Source organism: Lotus japonicus, chromosome 2 (genome assembly GCF_012489685.1).
Source record: "Lotus japonicus ecotype B-129 chromosome 2, LjGifu_v1.2".
Lineage (NCBI taxonomy): Eukaryota > Viridiplantae > Streptophyta > Magnoliopsida > Fabales > Fabaceae > Lotus > Lotus japonicus.
This window is the reverse complement of record NC_080042.1, coordinates 54536152-54556791: the sequence shown is the minus strand read 5'-3', so window position 1 is coordinate 54556791 and position 20640 is coordinate 54536152. Positions and strand designations below refer to the sequence as shown.

General features: G+C 37.0%; 1 protein-coding gene across 1 annotated transcript; it reads right to left on the bottom strand.

Annotated features, from left to right (window-relative positions):
* Window positions 1-4069: 4069 nt before the first annotated feature.
* On the bottom strand, window positions 4070-4384 carry LOC130736654 (secreted RxLR effector protein 161-like). The gene has a single exon (XM_057588455.1). The coding sequence runs from the start codon at window positions 4382-4384 to the stop codon at window positions 4070-4072; it is 315 nt and encodes a 104-aa protein (XP_057444438.1).
* Between the last annotated feature and the right edge of the window lie 16256 nt (window positions 4385-20640).

Here is a 20640-nt window from a genome sequence, read left to right as displayed (position 1 = left end):
AGTGAACTCTTTGCCAAGTCCCTCAATTTAAATTATGCAGAAGTTGCAGCAGTTGGGTCAGCAGGTAGTCTACTGTCTTGTTGGGATCCAAACTCTATATCTGTGTTAGATATTATATATGACAAGAGGTTTATTCTTTGGGTAGCAAAGATGTATTCTTTGTCTGATACCATGGTGATAGGAAATGTATATTGCCCCAATTCGGATTCTCAGAGAAGAGATATCCAAAAATAAGGGGGAAGGTTTTGCTTTTGAACCTGAGGTCAGGGCAATTCATGAAATGCTCCTTCTTTGTGTATCAAGGCAGATTAATTTCCTATTCATTGAAAGTGACTCATCCCTAGCTGTTGGTTGGGTTAATAACAGGAATTACATGCCGTGGCAATTGATGAATGTCCTAAATCAAATTGATTTATGGATAGAGGACGTTAGATGCTTAAAGGTGAAACATATTTACAGGGAAGCAAATTCAGAAGCTGATAGATTGGCTAAGTGGGGAGCAGATTTTGCAAAGGACCTTGTATATTTTAAAGATACTATTTAAGTTTGCTGTAGGTAGTGGAGGCCCCTTTGTACTTATTCATTCTGGCTGGTTGTGTTTTTTCCATTCCGTGTAGGGCGTGGCAGAGGGTTTTGGGACCTATGGTTAGTGTTTGTTCGTAAATAAGTACTCTTTTTCCTTTCTTGGGTTTTTCCCGTTGGGTTTTTCCATGAGAGGTTTTAACGAGGCTTGTTTATGAACTTGATAAAACACTTTTGTTTGAATCCCTCTTGCCTCTTTTACCTACTATGAGAGGGTTGTTCTCATAGACTTTTCCTTTTCAATTATACAAAGCTTTTTGTTCTCAAAAAAAAAAGAAGATGAAGCAGATGCTGAATTTGTTTTCATATTATGGAGATGTTTCTGGAATTGATTTTGAGGTGAGATGTTTCTGGAATTGATTTTGGAGTGAGAGTTTTTTTAGTTAATTTGATAATTATAATAGGGAAATTAATTTTGTTTAATTAAGTTGGGATTTTAATTAGGAATAGGTTAATTAAGTTTAATAATCTGAGTTGTAATTTTTTTTTAATATTTTTTTATTCCACATCATCTTCATTAAACCTAGTCAGCATGCCATTTAAGCACTCGCCGGAGCTCCGCCCTCCGGTGAGGATCCGCTCCAAACGTGTTTCAAACACGAGGACTAAAGATAATAAATTTTCCGGGGAGAGACTTATCTTAGACGACGAGACAAAGACAGGGATCAATCTGATAGTTAACCCTAGTTTTTATAAAATTATATTTGTAATCTACTTTACTATGTGATTGAAATGGAGAATGATTTGTACATATGCACATATTAAACACATTTATATTTCTAAAGGATAATTCAAGTGGTAAAAGTTAGAGAAATATGAGTCGAGAAGAAAAAAGGTTCAGAGATCAATTCTTAAAGGAGAGTGTAATTTATCTTTTCGATGTAAAGAAAATACTACAGACATTCACCAAACACTCAAAGTGAGAAAGAAAGAAAGAAAATTCAGAATAAGTGTCCACTTAGAGAAGACGCACACATATTAAAAATTGCAATAAATATTGTTAACTTTTAAATTATATTATTTATTTTCCTAGTTTGCCCCTTAAGGTGTATTTCTATCTCTCCTCATTTATTGTTTTCAAAGGGGTATTATATGGAAAAATATCAATTAATGCAACCTTGGAATTCTATGTGGGTTGTTATTATGAAACAAATATTTTTTTTATCTAAGTGGACACTTATATTGAAACGTAGGGAGTATAAATTATAAATGTGATATATGAAAAAATAGATAGAGAGAAAAATAAGGTGTTTGTTGAAAGTCTCAATATTTTTTTGTGATACATCGGAAAATTGATGTCTCAAGATTTATATATCTAAGTATCATTTCTGAATCGAAATAGACACTACTAACAATGTGTTTGTCTGGTAGTAACCAAACTAGATCTCTCTTAGATTGATGAAGACACATGTTTCAACTATCGTAGTTTCTCAAACAAGTTGACATTTGTTAAAAGAAGAAAACTGCTACTACAATTTATGACTTTCTAATACTTTCGATTTTCTTGGTCAAAATACATATGAATCTCATGTTGAATTCACTCTACTATTACATTGCTTGTCTGATGATTATGCAACCTTGTCGTCAAAGGCCAAGAAGGATGAGAGAGAGAGAGAGAGAGAGAGAGAGAGAGAGAGAGAGAGAGAGAGAGAGAGAGAGAGAGAGAGAGAGAGAGAGAGAGAGAGAGAGAGAGAGAGAGAGAGAGAGAGAGAGAGAGAGAGAGAGAGAGAGAGAGAGAGAGAGAGAGAGAGAGAGAGAGAGAGAGAGAGAGAGAGAGAGAGAGAGAGAGAGAGAGAGAGAGAGAGAGAGAGAGAGAGAGAGAGAGAGAGAGAGAGAGAGAGAGAGAGAGAGAGAGAGAGAGAGAGAGAGAGAGAGAGAGAGAGAGAGAGAGAGAGAGAGAGAACTGTTATAAAATGAATAAGCTTGATCGTGATGAAATCACTTTCCTTAAAGTATTTCAAGCACTCTCTGAATTCGTCTTAGAGTTTGGATGCAAGAATACCCAGGATAATCAGCCTTGCTTCGAGTTTGCACAAGACTAATGAAAACTCGAAATGCAGCGAATTGTTTTCTGGAAAAAACAGAGGATATGATTGTGTGTTATGAATTCTAAACATACACTCTATTTATAGGCAAAAAACAGAACAATATATAAGGTTGCGACCCTTCATATATTGTGTCTGTTACCAACAGATATGTCAGTTCCCAACAGTCGCAAAGTTCAAATTCAAAACGAGCAAAAAACAAACGGACGTTACGGCAACCGCGTTGCCTTCGCCGTCGATGTGTCGTGCTAAAGTGCCTCAAGTGTCGTGCCGTCTACAAGCCGCCACTAGCGCCTCTACGCCCACGCCCATGCCGGTGTCGCCGGTGGCGACACCGGCGAGGGGTGGTGTGAATGGAACATGTGACATAAAATCTTGGGACCACCAAACCATGCACATGTGGCACTATATCCTCTCTTTGTCTCTTTGTTGAATGATTGACATTTAATGATATATAAATGCTTTGAAAAGTTGCTCCACTTTCTATGTGGGACTTCATTCAAATCTATTCAATGCAACACATTTGTCATTTTGGAACACTATGTAATTATTACTCCTTGAGTAATTATTACAACAATCCCCAACTTGTTACATAAATGACAATGTCTATTCCAGAAATAGAAACACCTGAGTGTTAATACAGTTTAGTATCTTTCGATTGAACTAAACCTTAGTAAATATTGTGCAGAGTATAATCGGAATATTAGGTAGGTGTGCTTTGAACATATATTCCTAATGATCATACCGACATAAAAATACACACACTCGTTTGTGATCCTTCACCTACATTTTCCTCGCCTAGCACTTTTAATGGCCATGTGCTTTCCTGTTTTCGTGAATTTTTATGAGAGAAACTCCAACTCTCATTTGAGACGGCACCATCTCGAAATTCATATAGGTGAAGTTCATATTGTATGTGATTTTCGCAAAACCACATATTTCGATCATGAAGTTCATTAAGAGTATATTGATACTCAACCCTCAATATCTAATAATCAACATTGTTGCTTAATGTTGCATTGTCATCCAAATCAACGATTTGTTGTTACCCATTGATTCTTAGGTTAAGGTTTTCTTAACTTCAGATTGGGTTGCTACCGTTCTTGGAACTCTTACTCAAGGAGTTTTAATCCCATACCTCTTGAGGTATTCTTTACTAAGTCTCTGGCCAGTGGCTTAGTAAAAGGATCTGCTAGATTATAGCTTGTTCGTATATAAGTCAGTGAGATAATTCCATCTTTAATCATCTTTCTCACAAGAGAATGTCTCAGACCTATGTGTCTAGATTTCCCATTATATACTTCATTGTATGCTCTGGCTAGGGTGGCTTGGCTATCACAATGTATCAACACTTTTGAAACATTTTCTTTAGCCAATGGAATTTCCAATAGGAGATCTCTTAGCCATTCAGCTTCTTGTCCTGCAGAAGCTAGAGCCACGAATTATGATTCCATGGTGGAGAGGGTAATACACGTATGTTTCTTGCTCTTCCAAGAAATTGCTCCTCCAGCCAATGTGAAAATCCACCCAGTGGTGGATTTATGATCTCCAGCACTCGATATCCAACTAGCATCGATATATCCTTCTAGTATTGCTGGAAACCTATTATAATGAAGTCCAAGATCTTTGGTTTTTGAAAGATAACCAAATATCCTTGTAACTGCCTTCCAATGCTCACCATTTGGATTGCTAGTGTATCTACTCATCTTACCAACAAAGAATGCAATGTTGGGTCTGGTGCATTGCATTAGATACATTAGACATCCAATAGCCCTTGCATATTCCAACTGGGCCACTACCCTTCCTTTATTCTTTTCAAGTTTGACGCTAGGATCAAAGGGAGTATTTACTTCCTTAAATTGTAGGTGTTTGAACTTATCTAACTTTTTCTCAATGTAATGTGTTTGACTAAGTTCATAACCCCCACTATTTTTTTTTAACTTTAATCACTAAAATGGTATCAACTTGTCCAAGATCTTTCATCTTGAAAAAGGACTTTAGAAAATTCTTTGTTTCTAGAATTTCATCCATGGTATTGCTCATGATCAACATATCATCCACATAAAGACAAAGAAATATTGCAGTATCGTTCTGCACCTTTGTGTATAGACATTTGTCGCAAGAATTCGGAATGAATCCATTTGAAATTATGACCGAGTCAAATTTCTGATGCCACTGTTTTGGCGCCTGTTTTAGGCCATATAGAGATTTTACTAGTTTGCACACTTTCTGTTCATTTCCAGGAAGTATGTAACCCTCTGGTTGTTCCATGTAAATTTCCTCATCTAGATCTCCATTTAAAAATGCAGTTTTAACATCCATTTGATGTACTGCAAGATCATTTATTGAGGCTAATGCAAACAATACTCTAATTGTGGTTGTTCTTGCAACTGGTGCATATGTGTCAAAGTAATCAATACCTTCTTTTTGTCTAAATCCTTTTGCTACTAATCTAGCCTTATAGGTGTTTAATGTTCCATCAGTATGAAACTTTTTCCTAAACACCCATTTACATCCAATAGGTCTTGAACCTTTTGGAAGATCAACTAGATCCCAGGTTTGATTAGACAAGATTGAATCCATTTCATCTCGGATTGCATCTTTCCAAAAAGAGGAATCCCTTGAGGCCATGACTTCCTTATATGTTTGTGGATCATCCTCTAATTGTAGAATAATAGGAATTTTATGCACATCATTCTTAAAATTACCTTCAACAAGGTAAAAGGAAATGAGTTGAGAATCGATTTCATCTGAACCTAAGTTCTTAGTCTTTCGAACTCTCTTACTTTTTCTAGGTTCAGGTTGTATTTCTACAACTTCTTGAGAATCTATATCTCGAGATTCCTCATTAGTGTGCGTTTCATAGTCTTTATTCTTTGTTATAAGATTTTCAAAGAATTCCACATCTCTGGATTCGACTATGACATTAGACTCAAGATTTAGAAGTCTATATGCCTTACTGTTTGTGGCATATCCGATGAACGCACATCTAATTTCACGGGGACCCAATTTTGTTCTCTTTGGATCCATATTTTTGTAATATGCTACGCACCCCCACACTCTAAAATAACCAATATTGGGTGATCTACCCTTCCATATTTCATATGGAGATATTTCGGTCATTTTTAGGGGTATCTGGTTCATTATATGACATGCGGATAAAAGTGCCTCGCCCCATAAATTAAATGATAATTCAAAGTGCATTAGCATGCAGTTTATCATTTCTTGATAGGTTCGATTCTTTCTTTCAGCAAGACCATTTTGTTGTGGTGTACGCGGTGCAGAACATTCATGTATAATGCCATGTTCTTCACAAAAAGAATCGAATTCTGTAGAGAAATATTCTCCACCCCTATCACTTCTCAAAATTTTGATAGTTTTATTTAATTGATTTTCTACTTCTGCTTTGTATGATTTAAAGGCATTGAAAGCATCATCTTTATGCTTCAATAGGTAAACATGAGTGTACCTAGAACAATCGTCTATGAATGTTATGAAATATCTATTTCCCCCACGGGTTAGCATGTCATTAAATTCACATAAGTCAGAATGTACAAGATCAAGTAAATTAGACTTTCTTTCAACACTTTTGAAAGGTTTTTTGATCATTTTAGATTTCACACATATTTCGCATTTTTCAAATTCATGAATGTTACATGAGATGAATTTGGACTTAATTAGTCTATTCATAGTACTAATACCAATATGTGCTAATCTAGAATGCCATAAGGAAACATAATCAATCATATAAGCATAATTGGAAACTTTATTAATAATGTTATCAATAGTACATAATTTGATCATTCCCTCAGCGGAATATCCTTTTCCTACAAACACCCCATTACGAGTTAATATGAGTTTCCCAGATTCATACACAGATTTCATTTCCTGGTTTTCCCAACAAGTCCCCACTAACAAGGTTCCTACTCATCTCTGGAACATGCAGCACATTAACAAGAGTAACTTTCTTTCCGGAAGTGAAATTGAGTTCGACAGTTCCAGTTCCGACAACCTTTGATCGAACTTCATTTCCCATCTGCACTTCTTGATCATCAGTTGATTCAGAGTAAGTCTTAAACGATGCTTTGTCATATGATACATGAACAGAGGCACATGTATCATACCACCACCCTGGAACTTTACCTTTTACAGCCATAACTTCGCTCACAGTAGCGATTATTTCATCATCAACTTGGACAACATTCACTTCCATTTTATCCTTGTTTTGTCTGCAGTCTCTAGCAAAGTGGCCAGGCTTTCCGCAAACATAGCAGCCACCCTTTGGACCTTTTGTTCCATTGTTGTTTTTGAACTTATTATGTTCTTTCTTTGGTCCGAGATGTTGCTGTTTGCCATCATATTTTTTCTTGCCTTTTGCAATTACAGTATTTGCCTTAGAGAAACCAGAAGACTCAGCCTTGTCTCTGACCTTCGATTCCTCCTCGATTCGAAGGTGTTTCTGAATTTTCTCCAAAGAGAAGTCTTCAGAATTGTGCAGCAGTTTCTTCCTGTAACCATTCCAGGAAGGTGTCAATTTTGCAATGATTGCACCAACTTGAAAGGCTTCAGGAATATCTATTTTCACTGCCTTTATCTTATTTACGAGAACCTGTAACTCGTGCACTTGTTGCAGAATAGGTTTTGTATCTAACATTTTGAAATCGAAATATTTAGATATTAAGAACTTTTTGGTACCTTCTTCCTCAGCCTTGAATTTGAATTCCAATGTTTTCCATATTTCCACTGCTGACTGAGTGTTTGTGTACAGATCATAGAGGCGGTCGGAGAGAGTGTTCAGAATGTGTCCACGACACAGCAACTCATCCTCTTTGTGCTTCTTTCTTTCGGTCTTAGGTTCATCAGAATCATCATCTTTTGGTTCAGCAATTGGTGTTAGATCAGGGTCTAACACATAATATATCTTCAGTGCAGTCAGGAGAAAAATCATCTTGTCTTGCCAGCGAGTGAAATTCGTTCCATCGAAGCGATCAAGCTTGACAAGATCCTGGTTCATAACTTTGATACTGGAGACCGAAGCATCGGTAGCCATTTGAAATTACTTTAAGATTGTTATAAAATGAATAGGCTTGATCGTGATGAAATCACTTTCCTTAAAGTATTTCAAGCACTCTCTGAATTCGTCTTAGAGTTTGGATGCAAGAATACCCAGGATAATCAGCCTTGCTTTGAGTTTGCACAAGACTAATGAAAACTCGAAATGCAGCGAAGTGTTTTATGGAAAAAACAGAGGATATGATTGTGTGTTCTGAATTCTGAACATGCACTCTATTTATAGGCAAAAAACAGAACAATATATAAGGTTGCGACCCTTCATATATTGTGTCTGTTACCAACAGATATGTCTGTTCCCAACAGTCGCAAAAGTTCAAATTCAAAAAGAGCAAAAAACAAACGGACGTTACGGCAACCGCGTTGCCATCGCCGTCGATGCGTCGTGCTAAAGTGCCTCAAGTGTCGTGCCGTCTACGAGCCGCCACTAGAGCCTCTACGCCCACGCCCACGCCGGTGTCGCCGGTGGCGAAATCGGCGAGGGGTGGTGTGAATGGAACATGTGACATAAAAGCTTGGGACCACCAAACCATGCACATGTGGCACTATATCCTCTCTTTGTCTCTTTGTTGAATGGTTGACATTTAATGATATATAAATGCTTTGAAAAGTTGCTCCACTTTCTATGTGAGACTTCATTCAAATCCATTCAATGCAACCCATTTGTCATTTTGGAACACTATGTAATTATTACTCCTTGAGTAATTATTAGAACAAGAACTTCCTGAGGGTTTGGGTCATCGGTAAATGACCGACAATCTTGGCTGATGGGGTTTCTTTGGTGAGGCTTGGACCATGAAGAATAGTTTGTGGCAATAGTGTTTAGCTTGATGTGGGGTTCCTGGTTGAGAGGGGACGACAAGGTGGAGGGCAACCAAGTGGATGTGGAGGTTGACAAAAGGATTGTTGGATGTGAGGCTTGGTCTGTTCGATCCCTTCACTCATGAACCCTTTCCCTTGATTTTCAAAGGAATTTTAATTCTTTAGTTCATTGACTTTCATGGAGTGATCGCAGGTTAATTGCGTTAGCGTTGTTTAAATTTCTAATGCTTGCAAATTTTTGTTTTGGTAACCTCAAACGGAGAACCGGTATCAAGTTACCATATTGTAGTTAACAAATCACCCAATTGCCTGTGGTATCTGGTTGTCAGTTCACTAGTAACAGATTACTAAACTTTTTGTTGAAAAATCGAATCTTAGGTATTATCTTAGTGTTTATAATGATGAGGTGAGGCTCGACGATTAGGGAAAAGGAATACCAGAGTGGAAAAGATTGGCGAATAGTTAATGGTAGGATGAACAAGCTGGTGGAGGCCAAAGTGAAGAAGTTGATCAATAGATAGTTACGCTATGGCAGTTTTTTTGGTTACAAAAACATCACCACGAATATACACTACTACAATATATGTGAGTTAGTGGAGATTGCTTAGCGACGTTACTCAAAACCGACAGAAAGCATTTTAAGCCACCGCTAGAAATTAAATAGCAGCCATTCTCACGGAAATTGCTAAAAAACGACGTTATGTGGACCTGCGGTGCAAGAAACAGTGACACTTGCATAACCGACAGAAAGCAATTTTGCGGCCGTTTAAACCGCCACTATTCATGACCCTAATGTTAGATAGTGTATCCAGATATGGGTAAGCTAGTACCATCCTTGTTCTCTTTCTTTTTTACTCTTTGTAATTCAGTTTGAAGTACACCTTGTACTTCCTTATTATATATATTTTTGCTTATAAAAAAAAAGTGATAGTTACTTGAAGCTCTCTCTTTTTTATTCCAATTAGTACTTATTTTACCCTACTATTTCATTTTAGTTTTAGTAGTGATGATTGAAAATTTCACATCATATGCCGCATAAGGTGCCAATGTAAGCTGTTAGGTTAGCTTGCAAACACACTTGGCATTGCGACTTGGATTATTGTAGGCCACATAAGCAATTAATAGCGATAGGCATAGGCTAACGACGAGGATTAAATGTCAATATTTTTATATTGGAGTGACATAAGCATATACAAAAATATTGTATGGGCCAAAATTATTTAGCCATATATTACAGGACTAAACATATATTTAACTTTTTTGAAACTAAAAGTTCATTTAATTATATTTTAAGTTTATTTTTTGGACTTTGGGGAAAAAAAACTTTATGAACCAATTTGAGTAGCTCGAATGCAAATTTAAATTACGCACTGGTTAAACTAGTGTAGATAGAATCAATTGTAAAACTCAAAAGCCATATACTCATCACAAAATCTTCTTTACAAACATTTGATTTTCTTTTTACCTCCCATTACTTGTATTGGGTTGAAGTACTCTTTGTACTTCAATTTAATATATTTCATTTGCTTATCATAAAAAAAATAAAAGTAGTTTTCTTTTTTAAATTATTCATAGAAGAATTTCCAAACATGTATTTTAAATTACATTTCACACTACCTGTGGAATGGAGGATAGCCTACTTTTAAGTGAAAACTTGCACTTACAAATAGAAATCTATCTCTTAGATCCACATGTTTAAATTAAGACAAGTCGAGAACATGAAAATGGAGATGGACCTTGAGTGTCTTACATAGTCCAAACCATGTGAGGGTCAGAGAGGAATGGGATGAGTGACCACAAAGTGTGTATATGCGCGCAGGTCCTCTGACAGGTGAAAACTATACAGAGAAAATTACCCAGTAACATCAGTTTAGATTTAAGATGAATTAATCATGTGAAAGGGGACCACAACTAGAACAAGGCCATGCTTTCAAATGTTTCTATTCTCCATCTTTGATGGGACTTTAAGTTTCCCAAACAATCTCACATGTGTTAGTAATTAAACGAGGTGTGTCGTTTTCGAAAGCGAAGGGCCGGTAATGGAAGAAGTGGTCCCTGTGTAGCGTCAAAATTATGTAGCTCCAAGGAAGCTCATTAACCACTTCTGTATCTCTTGCTTCCAAAATTAAATGCTTGGATATATTTACTACACAATTTGAGTTTAGAAATCTTATGAACTTTCACATACACAAGTCACACAACACTCAAATCAATGCAATTCATTCTTTTGTTTTGGTATCAGACAATAGTCTCGTGCTCAGGTTGGATCTATTTAATATTTACTTGCTTTTATCTTATCACAACCCCAAGAAGATGGGTAGGACTCAAATGTACGATTTATTAGCTAGACTATTTGTATGTTTGAAAAGTTATTTGAAAATACTGGTGGAGCCAAAATATGTATGGTATATAAAAGCAATTTTTTAGAGTTGATTTTGGCAATATGGTATTGCTCCAATGTAGTTTTCAAATGATTTTCCAAACATGATATTGCTCCACTTATGGCAATATGGCATGACTAGCTTCTATATTTCATCATAATTAATTGTAGAACTTAAAAGGTATTAACTGATATTTTTTCATAGAGTTGATTTTGACTTCAAAACTAATTATGGAGGAGTTGCCAAACATGTATCAAGATAAATTTTTGCACACCCGGTTTTATTATTTACACACCCTTTTGATTTAAAATTTTAAAAGAATATGAAGGTGTTAGGGTGTGTAAAAAAAGTGATGTGTAAAAGTTAATCCCAAACATGCCCTGAAGTAATTCGGTAGTAAAATTGGTTTTTTTTATGGAAGTAAGTGTAAAGTGAAGTAATTTGTGTTGTCTACGGTGAACCATATAAAATAATGGTCAATTGGTGCTCCTCTAGCAAAACTACGATATCAATCCGATCCTCAACCTCGACCTCTTGCTCCTTCCCCACCTCACCCTCATCGAGATCGTAGAACCAACAACCCTCACAATGAAGCTACCAACTTCTGACCACAATTACCTCCATCGTCTCAAGCCAAGGTATGTGGCGGCTTCATCGACAATCCACTCACATGTCGTATTAACCCAACAACCGCCTCCAACACAAAATCAATCTTCTATAACATCCAACCGCCATTGCTTGACCTCAACCCAAACCATCATTGCAGCTATACCCCTAAAGACCCCTTTCACTCACCATACCCACCTATGAAATCCCAAATTGCCTTAGGATCTAGATAAAGCCGACCATTGACAATGATACCATAATTGACGATGTTTTTTTCCCTTGGGCTGAAAACTGTCGTAAAATCTCATTGTTACTGAAAAGACGTGTTTTCTAGTTAAAAAAAACTAAAATATATGTTACCGACATGGTAATTTGGTTGTAACCTCGATGGCGTTATAGGCTGGTTCTCACCAAGGTCAGTCCTATCACAGAATTTGAGTGGCGAGATCAGTTATTGCCAAGTTACCGATGGCTTTACCATCGAATTTTTTATTAATATATCACATGGCTTACAATTTTTTGGTGTTAGTTTTAAGAGTTTAATGTATACCTATACACTGTTAGTGTATAGGTATTTATCATTTGACCACGTAAGAAAGTAACTTTTTTTTTTAAAGACATGTAAGAAATTAATTAAAATGAATTACCTTGTTAAAATAGAAAATTAAAAATATCACAAAATATAGAGGAAAAAGAAGAGCAGAAAAATGTGAAGTGTCAAAAACATACAGAAAGGAACGACGATGTGAACAATTTATAACAATTGAATCAATGAGCATCTATTGTAATTTTGAAAGTGAGATTTGAGTATATATTTTAGTCAAATGTGTTTTTGATTTAATGAAATTAGGTCCATACGCTCCAAAGAGTGACCATCAATGTTTGCCACTACCAGATATATATTCCCGCTAGGGTTTCTAAATCGATCACCGCCGCAACTTTCAAATCTACAACCATTTTGGTGGAGTCCAGCCCGGTGGAGGCCGGAAATTGAAGAATCGAGAGTGCTGGTCATCATAAGTCATCAACCTTGGACATGAGTTAGAAGGTCCAATACCATGTTAAATAACTAATTATTTCAAAGTTTAAGTTAATGTGGAACTTCTAACCGAGTCAATTTTTCTAATATAGGAAGCTGATTTGAACATGTTATAAGCAGCTTCAACTTAAAACATAGAAGCGGATCTAACATGCTATGAGAAAACAAACAAAAAATAAATATAAGGAATTGAGAATAAACAAAGGAAACATACAAGAAATGTATACTGATCTGAAATCATATGGTAGCCACTCACACATACTGTTTCCAATCGGTAGCGATCAAGTTTGACAAGATCCTGGTTCATCACGATCAAGCCTATTCATTTTCTAACAATCTTAAAGTAATTTCAAATGGTACCGATGCTTCTATCTCCAGTATCAAAGTTATGAACCAGGATCTTGTCAAACTTGATCGCTTCGATGGAACGAATTTCACTCGCTTGCAAGACAAGATGATTTTTCTCCTGACTGCACTGAAGATATATTATGTGTTAGACCCTGATATAACACCAATTGCTGAACCAAAAGATGATGATTCTGATGAACTTAAGACCGAAAGAAAGAAGCGCAGAGAGGATGAGTTGCTGTGCTGTGGACACATTCTGAACACTCTCTCCGACCGCCTCTATGATCTGTACACAGACACTCAGTCCGCAGTGGAAATATCGAAAGCATTGGAATTCAAATTCAAGGCTGAGGAAGAAGGTACCAAAAAGTTCTTAATATCTAAATATTTCGATTTCAAAATGTTAGATACAAAAACTATTCTGCAACAAGTTCACGAGTTACGGGTTATCGTAAATAAGATAAAGGCAGTGAAAATAGATATCTCTGAAGCCTTTCAAGTTGGTGCAATCATTGCAAAATTGCCACATTCCTGGAATGGTTACAGGAAGAAACTGCTGCACAATTCTGAAGACTTTTCTTTGGAGAAAATTCAGAAACACCTTCGAATCGAGGAGGAATCGAAGGTCAGAGACAATGCTGAGTCTTCTAGTTTCTCTAAGGCAAATACTGTAATTGCAAAAGGAAAGAAAAAATATGATGGCAAACAGCAACATCTCGGACCAAAGAAAGAACATAATAAGTTCAAAAACAACAATGGAACAAAAGGTCCAAAGGGTGGCTGCTATGTTTGCGGAAAGCCTGGCCACTTTGCTAGAGACTGCAGACAAAACAAGGCTAAAAAGGAAGTGAATGATGTCCAAGTTGATGATGAAATAATCGCTACTGTGAGCGAAGTTAAGGCTGTAAAGGGTAAAGTTCCAGGGTGGTGGTATGATACATGTGCCTCTGTTCATGTATCATATGACAAAGCATTGTTCAAGACTTACTCTGAATCAACTGATGATCAAGAAGTGCAGATGGGAAATGAAGTTCGATCAAAAGTTGTCGGAACTGAAACTGTCGAACTAAATTTCACTTCCGGAAAGAAAGTTACTCTTGTTAATGTGCTGCATGTTCCAGAGATGAGTAGGAACCTTGTTAGTGGGGACTTGTTGGGAAAACCAGGAATCAAATCTGTGTATGAATCCGGGAAACTCATATTAACTCGTAATGGGGTGTTTGTAGGAAAAGGATATTCCGCTGAGGGAATGATCAAATTATGTACTATTGATAACATTATTAATAAAGTTTCCAATTCTGCTTATATGATTGATTTTGTTTCCTTATGGCATTCTAGATTAGCACATATTGGTATTAGTACTATGAATAGACTAGTTAAGTCCAAATTAATCTCATGTAACATTCATGAATTTGAAAAATGCGAAATATGTGTTAAATCTAAAATGATCAAAAAACCTTTCAAAAGTGTTGAAAGAAAGTCTAATTTACTTGATCTTGTACATTCTGACTTATGTGAATTTAATGGCATGCTAACCCGTGGGGGAAATAGATATTTCATAATATTCATAGACGATTGTTCTAGGTACACTCATGTTTACCTATTGAAGCATAAAGATGATGCTTTCAATGCCTTTAAATCATACAAAGCAGAAGTAGAAAATCAATTAAATAAAACTATCAAAGTTTTGAGAAGTGATAGGGGTCGAGAATATTTCTCTACAGAATTCAATTCTTTTTGCGAAGAACATGGCATTATACATGAATGTTCTGCACCGCGTACACCACAACAAAATGGTCTTGCTGAAAGAAAGAATCGAACCTATCAAGAAATGATAAACTGCATGCTAATGCACTCTGAATTATCATTTAATTTATGGGGCGAGACACTTTTATCCGCATGTCATATAATGAACCGGATACCCCTAAAAATGACCGGAATATCTCCATATGAAATATGGAAGGGTAGATCACCAAACATTGGTTATTTTAGAGTGTGGGGGTGCGTAGCATATTACAAAAATATGGATCCAAAGAGAACAAAATTGGGTCCCCGTGGAAATAGGTGTGCGTTCGTCGGATATGCCACAAACAGTAAGGCATATAGACTTCTAAATCTTGAGTCTAATGTCATAGTCGAATCCAGAGATGTGGAATTCTTTGAAAATTTTATAACAAAGAATAAAGACTATGAAACGCACACTAATGAGGAATCTCGAGATATAGATTCTCAAGAAGTTGTAGAAATACAACCTGAACCTAGGAAAAGTAAGAGAATTCAAAAGACTAAGAACTTAGGTTCAGATGAAATCGATTCTCAACTCATTTCCTTTTACCTTGTTGAAGGTAATTGTAAGAATGATGTGCATAAAATTCCTATTATTCTACAATTAGAGGATGATCCTAAAACATATAATGAAGCCATGGCTTCAAGGGATTCCTCTTTTTGGAAAGATGCAATGCAAGATGAAATGGATTCAATCTTGTCTAATCAAACCTGGGAACTAGTTGATCTTCCAAAAGGTTCAAGACCTATTGGATGTAAATGGGTGTTTAGGAAAAAGTTTCATACTGATGGAACATTAAACACCTATAAGGCCAGATTAGTAGCCAAAGGATTTAGACAAAAAGAAGGTATTGATTACTTTGACACATATGCACCAGTTGCAAGAACAACCACAATTAGAGTATTGTTTGCATTAGCCTCAAGAAATGATCTTGCAGTACATCAAATGGATGTTAAAACTGCATTCTTAAATGGAGATCTAGATGAGGAAATTTACATGGAACAACCAGAGGGTTACATACTTCCTGGAAATGAACAGAAAGTGTGCAAACTAGTAAAATCTCTATATGGCCTAAAACAGGCGCCAAAACAGTGGCATCAGAAATTTGACTCGGTCATAATTTCAAATGGATTCATTCCGAATTCTTGCAACGAATGTCTATACACAAAGGTGCAGAACGATACTGCAATATTTCTTTGTCTTTATGTGGATGATATGTTCATCATGAGCAATACCATGGATGGAATTCTAGAAACAAAGAATTTTCTAAAGTCCTCTTTCAAGATGAAAGATCTTGGACAAGTTGATACCATTTTAGGGATTAAAGTTAAAAGAAATAGTGGGGGTTATGAACTTAGTCAAACACATTACATTGAGAAAATGTTAGATAAGTTCAAACACCTAAGATTTAAGGAAGTAAATACTCCCTTTGATCCTAGCGTCAAACTTGAAAAGAATAAAGGAAGGGCAGTGGCCCAGTTGGAATATGCAAGCGTTATTGGATGTCTAATGTATCTAATGCAATGCACCAGACCCGACATTGCATTCTCTGTTGGTAAGATGAGTAGATACACTAGCAATCCAAATGGTGAGCATTGGAAGGCAGTTACAAGGATATTTGGTTATCTTTCAAAAACCAAAGATCTTGGACTTCATTATGATAGGTTTCCAGCAATACTAGAAGGATATACCGATGCTTGTTGGATATCGAGTGCTGGAGATCATAAATCCACCACTGGGTGGATATTCACATTGGCTGGAGGAGCAATTTCTTGGAAGAGCAAGAAACAAACGTGTATTACCCTCTCCACCATGGAATCAGAATTCGTGGCTCTAGCTTCTGCAGGACAAGAAGCTAAATGGCTAAGAGATCTCCTATTGGAAATTCCATTGGCTAAAGAAAATGTTTCAAAAGTGTTGATACATTGTGATAGCCAAGCCACCCTAGCCAGAGCATACAGTGAAGTATATAATGCTAAATCTAGACACATAGGTCTGAGACATTCTCTTGTGAGAAAGATGATTAAAGATGGATTATCTCACTGACTTATATACAAACAAGCTATAATCTAGCAGATTCTTTTACTAAGCCACTGGCGAGAGACTTAGTAAAGAATACCTTGAGAGGTATGGGATTAAAACTCCTTGAGTAAGAGTTCCAACAACGGTAGAAACCCAATCTGATGTTAAGAAAACCTTAACCTACGATTCAATGGGTAACAACAAGTCGTTGATTTGGATGACAATGCAACATTAAGAAACAATGTTGACTATTACATTTTGAGGGTTGAGTTTCAATATACTCTTAATGAACTTCATGATCAAAAATATGTAGTTTTGTGAAAATTACATACGATATGAACTTTACCTATATGAATTTCGAGATGGTGCCGTCTCAAATGAGAGTTGGAGTTCCTCTCATAAAAAGTTCACGAAAACAGGAAAGCACATGGCCATAAAAAGTGCTAGACGAAGAAAATGTAGGCGAATGACCACAAACGAGTGTGTATAATTTTATGTCGGTATGATCATTAGGAATATGGGTTCAAAGCACAGCTACCTAATATTTCGATTATACTTTGCACAATATTTACTAAGGTTTAGTTCAAATCGAAAGATACTAAACTGTATTAACACTCAGGTGTTTCTATTTCTGGAATTGGAATTGTCATTTATGTAACAAGTGAGGGATTGTTGTAATATTTACTCAAGGAGTAATAATTACATAGTGTTCCAAAATGACAAATGTGTTGCATTGAATGGATTTGAATGAAGTCCCACATAGAAAGTGGAGTAACTTTTCAAAGCATTTATATATCATTAAATGTCAACCATTCAACAAAGAGACAAAGAGAGGATATAATGTCACATATGCATGATTTGGTGGTCCCAAGCTTTTATGTCACATGTTCCATCCACACCACCCCTTGCCGGTGTCACCACCGACGTGGGCGTGGGCGTGGGCGTGGGCGTGGGCGTGGGCGTAGAGGCGCTAGTGGCGGCTTGTAGACGGCACGACACTTGAGGCACTTTAGCACGACGCATCGACGGCGTCGGCAACCCGGTTGACGTAACGTCCGTTTGTTATGCTCGTTTTAGAATTCGAATTTTGCACCTGTTCACGAAGGGTCGCAACTATTCACATATTTGTTGGTAACAGACATAATTTATGAATGGTCGCAACCTTATAAATTGTTCTGTTTTGCCTATAAATAGAGTGCATGTTCAGAATTCAGAACACATAATCATATCCTCTGTTTTTCCAGAAAACACTTCGCTGCATTTGGAGTTTTCATTGGTCTTGTGCAAACTCGAATCAAGGCTGATTATCCTTGATATTCCTGCATCCAAACTCTAAGATGAAATTCAGAGAGTGCTTGAAATACTTTAAGAAAAGTGATTTTATCACGATCAAACCTATTCATTTTCTAACACTGAGTACTAACATTTTTTTGGATTTTTCATGCCCACCCCACACTAAACAGTTAGGGCCACTTCAAATTTTTAATTAAGCAGCTATAGATGCATTCTCTCCCCCCACCAAATTAAACCCTTCTTCAGTTTATGATAGATAAACATAGAACATGGAGCAGTGTGTAAGAGGGTCAGGAATAATGTAAGGGGAATCTGCCAAGTTTTTCGCAAAAAAATGAATCTTGTTCAGTAGAGATGACCTCATGTGCTCATTCAAAATATTAATAAAACTATATTTTATCATTCATTTAATATTCATGAGTCATAATGTACGGTCTACCATGCAAATGTGTATAACGGATACCATGGATTCAAAATACAAACACTATTTTTTTATTGAGAAATATTAAGCCTGCTGCACTCTTGTGTTTTTAATTTATTTTAAATTAATTGTCTAAGTTAAGGTGGTAGGCTACGTTAAGACAGAGAGCAATATTTAAAACTCTGCTGCATTACTTATTTGTTTTTCCCATATCTTTCATTGATCATCTGCATGGAGATACATGCCCTCCAGATAGTTTAATAAATGCAACCTTATTACTTTGTATATAGCGGTAAAATATTTGTAAGTTGTGTGAGCACTTAAAAGAGAACAATCGATTGTATCTTTGACCAAAGTGTTATAACAATGTGTAGTTCCATAGTGAAATTGTCGCTATGACAGTTGGAAACCACGAGCCAACCTGGTTCAACTAGACTCATGACTAATGGTTTTTTTTAGGTAAGCCAAAGAATTGTATTCAACTAGCATAAGGGGTGCTTAACCCGAATACAAAAGAGAAGAAAAGAAGAATATTGGTAAAACTATAGACTAGTAAAAAAGGAAACCATCTAACCCCCCAACAAGCATGCCTATAACCCTCCCTGTTTCATATTACAAAGCCAACTAATCCAAAAATACCAAAACACTAACTGCCAGCAAACTCATCAAGTGTCCACACGACCAAGACCCTCACAATCACAGAATTAGAATCCAATGTAGCAGCAAAAATCGTAAGCCTTTCCAACCAATTAACTAACAGGTTTACAACAACCTCACGTTAGAGATCGCCCCAACATAAGATGGAGATGAATGGGCACCGGTCCTACAGAGAAGAAATGCACTCCAAAGGACAAGATTTCCACTCATAAAGAGAATAAGTAAACCTGCAGAATTTCGCTTTGAGCCTGTGCCAGGAACGAGATTGAATCAGATCAAGGAGGTAGCTATGATCCAAGGCATTGTTCCTGAAAATAATAGAATTCAATTGTAGCCAACGCGACCAAACAGTAGCTATCCAGATAGCTAGTTCCCCAAGACGCTGATTTTTATTCCTTGATGTGATTGTAAACTGCGCAAAATTGGCCAGAGTTGAAGCCGGTAAAACCACATATATCCCCAACCAGCGATGCAGTGCTTGCCACACGCCCATAGAGAATGCGCAAGTGAAGAAAAGATGAGCGCTACACTCCTCCACCGTATTGCAGAACGGACAAGTTAAATCATCCGGATTGAAAAGTACTTGCCGACATCTTAAATTGTCCCTTGTTTGAATCCGATTCAGCATCAACCGCCACACAAAAGCCCTCACGTTAGAAGGTGCAGGCGCTGACCAGATTTGTTTAAAGTCACACGCCGGAGCCGCCAAATGATTTACCTGCAAAAAAGAGTAAGCTGTGTTAACAGAATAAGTCCCTCCATCTCCTGGCTCCAACACCCACTTATCACCCCTCTCCTCTATCACCGCCTCCCACAATTTATGACTAACTCCAGGTCCTGCAGCCAAGATAATTCCCGTCCTCTCAAAAAGCGGCGCCACTCAAACCTCCACTTCCAGACACCACCCTCCCAAAACCCAAGCTCCTTTTTGCCGCTGTATTTATTTTTTTGACAAAATATACAGCCGACGAAACGTTGCTAATAATAACCCTAAACCAAGTCAATCCTCAGACCAGAACTTTGTCTGATCTCCCTCCCCAACCAGCTTTTTCAACCCCGAAGAGAACCAACCATCAGCATCTTCCGGACACAAAGACGTAATGTCATTCCAACAAGACGAACCACAAGAATAGTGTAACACCCCGATTTCGGTGGCGTCACTTTAGTAACCAAAAATAAACTTAATGCGGAAAAACGTGAATATTTTTTTTTTTGATAATAACTAAGACAAGACTGAAATAAATAAAACCCAACAGTAACGATAAACAGAACTAATATAAAATATATAAAACAGCCCCCGCTGTAAGTATCTAGCCACGTCACGAGTAAACCTCCAGTGACGGAAAGTAGTAGAAAGTAGCGCCCGTAGGCAAAAGGTACAAACCAAAAGAAAAGGTTAAGTGTCCGCAACACCATCCCTCAAAACTGAGAATAAGCTGACCCAATGGCCTGAAAATAAGACCTCCTAAGTCCAACCAACTCTCTGTGATTCCCGTAAAGAAACCACACAAAAAGCTATCGGTGGGAAACTACCCTGTCCCAAAGGAAACAAATGACAGTCAGAGCTA